Genomic DNA, 10,935 nt, shown 5'->3' with positions numbered 1-10,935 from the left:
CCAGGTCCTTCCCAAGGAAAGCGTAAACGTCGTTCATCTATCGCACTATCTGAAACAAACACTGCTCAGGATCAAGAGTCTTCCCAAGAATCCGAGATCGAAATCAATCATAGCAAGGCAAAAGGCAAGAAAAAGAAGAGTGCACCCCCGAAAAAAAGAAAGACTGCCACCGACAGTGACGAGGTAAGTTGTGTGATCCTTTAAGTTTCATCATCATCATTTCAAGTTCTGATCTTTTTTCCATCATTTTGTTTTTGTCTTGCACCAGATCACATGTACCGGCTCGAAATTTGTCAGCCAAAAGGATATGCAAGCTGATTCCGACGAAGAAAACGCAAAAGTAGTCCCTCGAGCTACATCTTGAAATGATTCAGATCAACTCCTTGCTTACTTCACTGTAAACATCATTCAACTTCCCCAATTTGGCAGAGGAAAATGATTAATAGTACAGTTTTTCATAAAAGAATCTAATACTGCACACCTGGGCCATTTCACCCACACTACATATGTGCAGCAAGCTAAGTCAATAGTTGTCTATCATGTACATACAGGTCTGCTCAGTTTTTTGCCCATCAGAATAAATAAATCACATGTTATACCACATGTAACTTTTTCGACTTTGAAATTTTTTTCCCAAAAATTCACTACATATAATTCTGTAGCTGCTCAGGCAATATTGTTGAAGCTATGTCTTAGTAACAGAAAGTGTGTTACATGCAGTTGAGTTGATGAGATCACACCAAAACATTGAGTCAGTGTATGTAGTCAATCTTTTGGAAGCTTTTTTCAATCTGAAAGAAGTTACAGCATGTATTACATATGAATAACTTGTCCTGATGAGCAGATAACTGAGCAGAACTGTATGTACATGATAACCACATATTCACTGAGCCTGCTACACATATGTAGTGTGGGTGTTATGGCTCAGGTGTGGAGTGATAGACCATTTTATGACAAATCATACTCCCAATCATTTTTCCCTGCCCACTTGGGGAACCCGAATAATGTCTGCAGTGCTTTGGCGAACCTTATCACAAAGAGGGTGATGTAAGTCAATCAACATTCGCATCAAACTGTTCTATGATGCATTCTGATGTTCCTTTCCTTATTTTTCCTCTTTTATACTTTCTATTTTATCTTGTTCGATAATTACATTAGGACTTGACCAAACCTCCGTTATTGTACCCTTGCTCTTGGTGTGCCACCGATCCCAATAAGCCAACTCAAGTACGTGTCAGTCGCAGTAACCTCAAGAATAACCTCAAGACTCACCGAGACGGACACCCACAAGATGGTCAATCCAAAACCGGCTGTCCCGGTCGCAACAAAGCTCACAAATCCGGACTTGAAGTTCCTCCATCGCTGGACAAAATAGCGCGTGCCAAAGCTTCTGACAAGAACAACAAAGCCTCTCTGTCGTCCTTTGTCACTGTAGGTCCTAGAATCAAATTTGACAACCTTGTCTTTAACCAGATGATGTGTCTTTGGGTCACTACACGACGACTCCCGTGGAATCGAATGACCGACATTTGGCTAAGGTCATCAATGACGTACCTTCGACCTGAGGCGCGATTGTATGGTCGAAAGTGGGCCGCCAATGAATCGAAAAGGCTCAATTTGTCAATGAAGAAAGTGGTGTTTAATGAGTTGAAGGTAACTGAATACCTGTCTCTAAATTTCTCTTCCTATCCTCTTCATTTCACTGTTCCGCCTATTCTGACTGACAAGTTTTTTCTCTTATTCAGGGCCTGTCGAGCAAGTTTAGCCTACAGCAAGACGTTTGGACTTCGAAAGGCAATCGGCACTGTTTCATAGGTGCAGCAGTCACATTTATCGATGACAAGTGGCGCTTTATTACTCGACACCTGACTCTCAAACTAGTTGTGTGGGAGCACAAAAAAAAGGCTCGCGACCCTGCCAAGGCAGGCAGCTGCATGCTGCGGTACTCTAGAGGATCCCGATAAGTCAATTCTCATTTTTCTACGTTATAATATATGGAATATTTCAACTTACCTTGATACAATATCCACCTCCTCTGTCAGACCACCGATTCAGGATCAAATAACTTGACCATGGCACGCGAAATGCACAAGCAATTCCTTAAGCAACCCAACCTTGTCGACTACACCTGGGATCCTCACCAGATGCACATTTTCTGCTTTTGCCACAAAATGGCGCTGATAGTGGGGGTTGGTTTGAATGCGCTTGGGCTCAAAACCCCTCCACCAAGGAAGTCATTAGGTCGATTTCCCAAAATCAACTCCTCAATTATCGAAGAGGAAGAAGAAGATTCCCTGGACAACAATGGATCGGTAACCGAGGTTCCAGATGCACTAGTGATTGACGCCGATGATTCCGACATTGAAACTGACTTACAGGCGGTTGTGGATAGAGAAGAACAAGATGATGACATGGTTGTGGTTGAACCTGTAGATGATGATGAAGACGATTGTGAATCTGCCGACGATGACGATCACCTTGCACCCAGCTCAGTTCCTACTGATGAAGCAGCACAGCCAACACATCGACAAGAAGCTAACAAGCTTGACGCTCTCCTAGCTAAGGTATGTTATATCCATTTCTGAGGCTCAGTTATGTGTTACATCACTAAACTACATTCTCGATAGGTTGATTTCATTCTAAGACACATCACGCGGTCAGCACCTTGGCGCAAGGAGTTTGATCGCATCATGAAGAGTAAGGGTCTTCAATTAGAGACATTGATTGCAGCCTACGGAATACGATGGAATATTAAGTACATTAGTCGAGAAAAAGCCTGGAAGGCCCGAGAGGTAATCATTTCATTATCCATATCTATAACTCCTGATCTGTAATGATTGACATCTAACGAAAATTTGTGCTGACCACGTTATCAAGGTTATCGATCAGCTGCTGAAGGATGACCTGGCTTGAGTGCACGCAACAAACCGTCGACCGCGCAAGAATGGGAAGCCACATGGCTATTTCCATGAGTTGACCATAACTCCTGGAGAATGGGTGCAAGTGAAAAATCTTAATGCTGAGTTGAAGGTAACCAAATATCCTTTTCATAATCGATACTTTCCAGACTCTGTTACTTGATACTGATGAATGTTTGACAGCGCTTTCTGGATGCAACTAAACGTATGGAGGGACAGAAGCCAACAGGTTCCATCGTCATTCCGGAATACATCGAAATGCGCAAAACGTTACAAGACCGTTCGGACAAGCTGGATTCTAACAACGCTTTGTATCCAATGATTGCGGCTATGCTTGAAAAGACGCAGAGTCTTTTGGATGAAGCTCTTTCTTGCGAGACCTTGATCATGGCTTGCATGCTCCATCCTGCTTTTCGACTACGCTTTTTTCACACTTTCTTTGGCAAAACATCAAGCACCTCAATCAATGCAGAAGCTTCCTTTGGTAAGGAATTTAGGAGATATCAAAGTCAAACCCCAAACAACGCCAAACCAAATCGCGCCGAGTCCAACACCACAATGATGTCTGAACCCAAAGCTTCAATCTACACAGTCTACAGTGACGGCGAAGAAGACGACGTGGCCAATGACAATCAACTGAGTGACTACCTGCGTGGTAGTGATCACATGAAGGACAGCAATTATGATATATCAGATCCAAACTCAGCTTTGGCGTGGTGGAACGTGAGTAATTCATTACTTATTCAAATCATAAATAAGATGTGGTTCATCTTCTCATGAATGATCTGATCTTTCCCTTAGGCTCATGCAAACCGATATCCTGTCATCGCCCAAATGGCCAAGGATTACCTGTCGTGTTCAGGTGCATCTGCCGAGCCCAAGAGGAGCTTCAATGTGGCAGGTGATGTGTGCAGAGCAGAACGAGGAAGGCTGATGCCTATTGTGATTGAACGGCAAGTCTCAAGTGCGCTTTGGGAACGCGAAGGTGTCCCATTAGGTGATGAGTTTATCAAAGTAATGCAGGCATCTCAAAGGGATGAGTACAAACCATATCTTAAGGAATATTATCTGGTGCACGGGGCTTCTGGTGAATCGAAGTAGCTGCTGAAACTTTATCACTCTGTTTGTTTTTTTATTTTTTATTTCTCTTACAATCTTTTGATACATTCCAATCATTAATTACTCCCATCATACATATCATCATTAATTCCTTATGAAAGTTTCTATCTATCACTTTTATCTCTAAATACAACCACTAATAGATTTGTTATACGATATTTTTGATGTAATTTTTTTTTTCTACCGCTTACAACGCTGTAGCAGCGTAGCGGTTGCTTCATGGCTATACGCTGTGACAACCTGAGATTCCGAGCAGCAAAATACTGCTTTGCTCTAGCTGTTGGCGTAGCTGTTCAAAGCTGGGCTACGCGATGTCCCAGATTCCCATAGCGCATTTTCGCTCCGCTGTTGCTTTCTTACCCCGCAACGTAGAAAAGCGCTGCTGGTCCAACATTGATACAGAACCAAATCTTATATGACACATACATTCCATAGCAAAGTTTCTGCTTGTTTCCAGGCAATTTCTTACTCAAAGCCTTATTGATTTCAATTTCAAACTTTCAGCAATTGCAACTTCTTTTAAGCTTCTTCTAATCAAATGTTCCTTAGGGTCAAAACAAAAAAAAGAAAAAATGTTATCCCTCAATATCATGCTGCCGCATGGTATTACCACCATATCCAGATTGAGTATTGCAAGGCAGACCAGCAGCACCTAAATATCTTTCAGGAAGTGTGCAATTATGTTTCCTTAATGACAACATACCATATCTGGGGATATCTTTATCACCATCTCAGTTCTTCTTCTAGTAGTATCCAAAGTAGCATTCAAAGAAACTGAGATTATTAAATTCTTTTGAGCATTAGATTCTAGAATACATCTATTAGTAGATGAATTAACTAACATCATTAGTTCTTGTCCTATTTTGGATCATTGAAATCTTACTTTGAACTCCTTCTTTTTTCTTCATTGGACTTTGACTTCCTTCAAGATTATTAGAACTGATAGATAAACTTATCCTATTTGTTTTAAGATTATTAATTGATGAATTCTCAACAAGAGTACCACTCTTGAATATGAATGATTTGTAGAATCTCCACAACCTGAATCAACCTCTGCTACCTTCCTTTCTTCTTCAACCCTAGGACTTCCAATTAATCCTAATGGTTTCTTATTATCACTTGTAATATCCATTTGATGTTCTTTGATTAATTCCTGAGGTTCAGCACTCGCTTCATTCTTCTCAAATCCATGTTGTCCAATCACTGATCTAGGTCTATGACTTAAACGACCTTGGTTTGAATTTTCATATCAGCTCCTGCTATATTTGGTCTCACATTGATAGGACATTGAGTAAGTGGTGGTTTTCTTGGACTTTTCATTTATGTCATAGTGGTAGCAGTAGTAGTAGCATTAAATCCAATACTTTGATGCAAAAGTCAAGCTTTTAGTCTAAGATTTGATTCATGATCAGAAGATTGATTAGCAGGATGATCCTTTTTCATTGATTCATTATCCAGACCAGTAGTAGACTTTAATGGTTCATACACTTCCTCCTCTTCTCCTCTTTTCATATCATCTTTTATCATCATTGGTCATGTGGTTTTGTCCTCCAACACATTGAACTTATTAGTAGGTGTTCTTCCAGTCATCAAATTCTCTTGTTGTTGTTGATGTGGATGAAGTCAACTATATAGTACAGGGACTCTTTTAGCGATCGTGATTCATAGAGCCAGGTGGTGTGTTTTGGCATTGTGGTGTCAGAACGTGTGAAGATAAACTATTCTTCTTTTGAGGTGTCTTAGTATTACTTTCAGGTTGATCGCGAGTACTTTGATAGGCAAAGTAGTTTCTGGTTTGATTTTGCTGTTTGGAGCTAGTTGTTGAATAGGTTTGTTGATTGGAGTTGGAACACCTTGTTTAGTTTCAAACGTTTTGAGAGAATCTTGAATCGATGATCAGATGACCAAATGGCGTGAGTTAAGGGGTGAGCTATATGATTCAAAAAGCAGATGAAGGACTCCATTTGCACAAGATGTAAGCCTTCTCTTGGGACCAGGTTGAATCATTGACTTTAGCAGGTCCTTCAAGGGTTTCAAAAGGTGATGTACTCGTAAGAATTCACCAGTTAGAGTTCTGTGAATATAACGATTCCAAAAGAAAGATATGCCAAGAATTGAACTAACCGTGATGCCATATGGATGTTGGAAGGAGAGGGCAAGGATATGAACCTTTCATAGTAAACTTGTGATGCTTCTTTAGTTAAGCATTCCTCATAATCATCGGATTCAAATGGTGTACGGCCTACAACAACTGCAGACATAGTAATACCTAAAGACCACGTATCAGTAAATGAAAACAGGTTGATGTTGTTCACTAAACCACATTAGCTGGTTTAACATCATTATGAGTAATATGACGACGATGTAAAAATTCAATAGCCGAAAGTAGACCACGTAAGTAAGGTAAAGTACGATTCACTTCAGTTGATCAGACGGGTAATCGATTAGGATGAAAAGTCGTAGTAAGAAGTGTATAAAAAGGGGTAATGATAAATGATAAGATCCTAATAACATTAGGTGATGGATTGGATTGAAATCTATGTAGTGTCATACAAAAAAATGAAAAACAATTAATTAAAATGACCAAACGATATTCTCAAGGCTTGATCTAGGTCTAGAAAAGTGGGAAAAAACTCAACTTGGATTCACCCCATAAACATTTGACACAAGTGTTAGTTGCATTTGAAGTTTTACCACAATGAAGTGATCTAATGGCTAAAGTTTTGTTAACCATGTTTGATTTACATTCAAAGAAGGATTAGATGAGATGCACCAAATCAAATTGAACCCCAATTCCCATAGCCGATTTTGATTTCAAACTGGTAATAAAAAAAGGTGAGTACTCATTTTTGGACACAGAGAGATAGATCAACACTAACAGTATATATATTGTGCAGCAAGTTCTCCATCAGTGATACTAAAGATATCATGTGGTAATGAAGAATATGGGTTTCTGTTGGCTGTTGTTGGTTGTTGTTGGTTTTTGTTGGTTGTTGTTGGTCGTTGTTGGTTGTTGTTGGTTGGTTTTGATGATGAAGGCCGGATTGATTGAGATGATGATGATGATCTTGATTTGTAGATGAAGATGAAGTTGAAGACAAATAATCAATTGCCAATCACGTATGACTTCCATTTCATCCCATAGACTTTCAATCGCTGATGTGATTCTACTCTTTTCATGATCTCAAGCGTCAATGGGAAAGTCTAATACTATGAATCAAATGGAGACCACTGACCTTTTGCCATCTCTTGCCCCTCGTTCTCGCTTTTGACTTCGTAATCTTCATCTCGGAAAAGTGGAGGTGTCAATCTTGAATGGGACAAAGCTTCCATCATTCCAAGGTTGGAATTGGTGGTAGAATAGTGAGGCCTTCGAGGGGGAGACTGTGGGGCAGAATCAACGTAGAAAAGTTGTTGAAGGGTCATTTTTCGAGGCTGTACATATTGGATGGAATGTCAGCTACCGCACTCCCATGATTTTCAGCAACGGAGTCAATGATCCTAGATGAGACTCTGCACGAAAGAATCAGCCCACGCTAGGCGAGGCGATTCCACTTTCCATGCGTTTCCTCTTTTTGCGCTCCTCGTTGGTATAAAGCGTTATTCCGGGCTTCTTCAAGCTCACACTTCCTGCACGTCTCGAAGGCGTGATGGGAACAGCTTCAAAGACGAGTTGGAGATTATGTTAACACTCTGATTGACCGCACCAACAGTAGATTAAGCGAAATCAACTCCACTCACCCTCAGTATTAGCTGAAGAGTGCCTTTCGTAAGCTCTATCGGGTTGCCTGGTCTTATCCGAGTCTCTAGATCTTCGTCCATTGGGCGATTCTGATCGGTTGGAGGGACTTTCCATCATGATCGTGACCGAAGGGCTTGAGGCAAATCTGGACCTCTGGACAGTGGATGAAAATTTTCCAGGACTCCGAGGCACACGTCCGACAGCAACAGGTGGTGGAGGTGGAGGTAGCATATTGCCTCTTTGATGACCTTCGAAAGCAACTTGTTTTTCATTGACTCGTCTTTGTGGCGAGTTTCAATTTTAATGATTTATTGATTCTTGGGTTAATGAGAGGAGATGGATGTTAGGTACCTAGTTTCATATAAAAAAACGTACTTTTGTTCATCAGATTTGGTTTGACGTATGTTAAAAAAGGGCAAATCCAGAATGAAAAAGGATAAAATGACTTTGTGTTACCAGATAACTGAGATTGATCTGATTCTGTTGGGGATCTGGAAAAATGCTTCAAGCAAGTTCATCCGGCAAAAGCGAGTACGTCCGGCAAAAACCATTAACTTCTAAAAAAGCGATTGACTTCTGAAAAAGTTGAGATCCAGTACGTAATTGAACATGTCATCAGATTCATACTCTATAAGTTGTTCTTTATCAAGATTTGTAGGTTTTTTTTGTTTGCAGGTTTTGAAGAGTGTTTAATTGAATCTATAAAATTGACCAAATCCAACCAAGGATTTGTAAACTGCAATTATATTTGAATCAGTGAGCCATTTGAGGAATGTTTTAGTAAGATTGCACAGTAACTTAACTTGTTTGTGAAGTATATTGAATTTGATTTGAAGTTGGTTTTGATAATCTGCCAAATTGAATGAGAGTGAATGAATTTCATTGGAGTTTGAGTTTAAGTTTGAAGTTGATTGGCTCTGTTAAATTTTTTGATGAATTTGTTGGAATGGATTGATAGATGACCACTTGGATTGAGTGGTCTGGCGGGTATGTATAGAAAGTTGAAGGATCATGAGAAGATTGGTAGGTGAGGAAGAATTCATTTGATGAGAGGAATGAGGACCAAATCAGGGGAGAGGCACGTGGAAATCAGGTTAAATGTGCTGTACGTGTAAACCTGGAAATTGGTAGTAGGAATTGGGAGTTTAATCAGGTTTTGCCGGCGAACACGGTTTCCCTTTAACTTGAATGATAAAATCACGGTAGATTTGACTCCTACTTTTAAATCAAATTCTTTATCTTGATGTGCATGAATCATATCATAAATGATGGTCCAAGCGACATGTCCAAAATAAAGTGGTAATGATACTTTTCAATCCGTGGCTCCTAAAATTACTGATGAACCAAGTAAAGCACCCCAATTGAATTCAAATCCTAAACATCGAGAAAGAATTTTATACTAGATTAGATTAAGGAGACAATGTGAATTTATCCAAATTCTTAAGAACAAGATTAAAAACTTACCGAATACTAATCAAGGCCTATAAGTGATGCGTTTCATGAGAGGATGAATGACGACCAAAAAGAGTGAACAACTACCTAAAAGGATACTATAAGGATTAAGTTGAAGTAAAACACCTAAACCAACACTAAGTTGTAAAGCAAGCGAAGTGATAGCTTTAGGTATAGTAATTGAACCAGAAGGTAATGGTCTATTTTCAGTTCTATTAACTTGTGAATCGATTTCTTGATCTCAAAGATCATTAATTGTACAACCTGCTCCTCTCATTACATATGCACCTAAACCGAAGATCCCTAATTGATATATTAATTGACTTGGTGATGATAAGATTGAAGTTGATGCTAAAATGATTGAAGTTGCACATGATAAGATTGATAAAATTGATCCTATTGGTGATTGAATTCTAAAGATTGCAAGGTATGGTTTGATTGATTGTTTTGATCAATTGAATTGGTCTTTTATTGTTTGATGCGAAGTTGATGATACTTTTCTTGTCTGAGATGATTTCTCTCTAGTTTGAATTCAATTGGTATCCTGTTTTTGATTTGGATCGGGTAATGTGGAATGGAGATGAAGTTTTGATAAATTTTGACATGAGCTTGACAATTATATCGCTCTGAGGCGCTAGGACACATCATAGCACAGCAAATTATCACTATGCAGTGCGCATCAAATTTTGCTATGTGAAATTCAATTTCACAGATAGTTATAGCAAAGCGCAACCCCCGCTATAAGGCTAAAAGGGAAGCGCAGGCGGAGCGCCCGCTCCGCTGCCGCTTTTTTGGGCGGAGCGGTGGTGGTGTTGGTTATGCGTGTAGTTTACATATGTAATGGTGGTAGTAGTGGAAATTAAGGTTGCCAAGAGGATTTTCCGGGATTTTTAAGGTTATAGAAGATGATATCATATTACATGAGCAAGAAAAAGAAAGTAGTAGCTGTGAAAAGTGAAGAAAAAGGGTGAATTTTGTGGAAAATGAAGGTTTTCAGCTAATTACATATGTCAAATGACGTCAGATTAAGTTGGTAGATAGCTCATTCAACGCAGAAGAGTGGATTACAAAATGTACAAACTTTAAATCATTAGTAACAGAGGTGTATGTAAAAAGTTATAAGGCAAATAAGAAATTGGTGTGAATCTCGAATTTACAGTCACAAGTCAACATGTAACACCAAAAACCTTAACTTCACAGCTCAATATCTTACTCATCACTCATCAGAAATAGGTCATATGGGTGTCATAAATGATCAGTATCACGAGGGCTACAAGATGCACTATAGTAGATCAAAATTGGACCACTTCTGAAAAAATTCGTAATCTCAAAAATTGGTTTGCAGCTAGTTTACAAGGAAAAAATCACCTGTATTCATCTTAAGAAGTGCTGTACATTCAATCATTGCGTCATTGATCACTTTTGGCTGTGAAAATTACATCATACATTAGTAACAAGATCATTACATTGCGTCATTACATGGTTTTTAGGGTTCTTTAGGCGGATTTGACTGGTTTTTGAGGCCGTTGACTGTTGTAGAGGTAAATACTCTGTGATGATTTTGGGATTGTTGTTCCCCTTTCTGCATCTTATACCTTTGTTGTAGTGTTATAAATCATCATTTATTTACTATATTTGTACTAAGATCACTTAAATCCGCCCCTTCAAAGCAAGGAGAAATTTATTTACGTGTGTTAAAGACTA

The 10,935-nt window shown here is 39.3% G+C and overlaps 2 protein-coding genes across 2 annotated transcripts; both read right to left on the bottom strand.

The window, feature by feature from the left end:
* Positions 1-5,685: 5,685 nt before the first annotated feature.
* On the bottom strand, positions 5,686-6,298 carry MELLADRAFT_84351 (uncharacterized protein; the record flags this gene model as incomplete). The annotated part of the gene is made up of 3 exons (XM_007407712.1): positions 5,686-5,890; positions 6,008-6,085; positions 6,207-6,298. 3 exons carry the CDS (start codon positions 6,296-6,298, stop codon positions 5,686-5,688), a joined length of 375 nt encoding a protein of 124 aa, XP_007407774.1.
* A 1,572-nt stretch (positions 6,299-7,870) lies between these two features.
* On the bottom strand, positions 7,871-9,856 carry MELLADRAFT_55485 (uncharacterized protein; the record flags this gene model as incomplete). Its single annotated transcript, XM_007407711.1, has 4 exons — positions 7,871-8,130; positions 8,236-8,515; positions 8,583-9,153; positions 9,244-9,856. One exon carries the CDS (start codon positions 9,035-9,037, stop codon positions 8,819-8,821), a length of 219 nt encoding a protein of 72 aa, XP_007407773.1.
* Between the last annotated feature and the right edge of the window lie 1,079 nt (positions 9,857-10,935).

The sequence above is a fragment of the Melampsora larici-populina genome, assembly GCF_000204055.1.
Source record: "Melampsora larici-populina 98AG31 unplaced genomic scaffold MELLAscaffold_10, whole genome shotgun sequence".
Classification (NCBI taxonomy): domain Eukaryota; kingdom Fungi; phylum Basidiomycota; class Pucciniomycetes; order Pucciniales; family Melampsoraceae; genus Melampsora; species Melampsora laricis-populina.
This window is presented reverse-complemented; position numbering and strand designations above follow the sequence as displayed.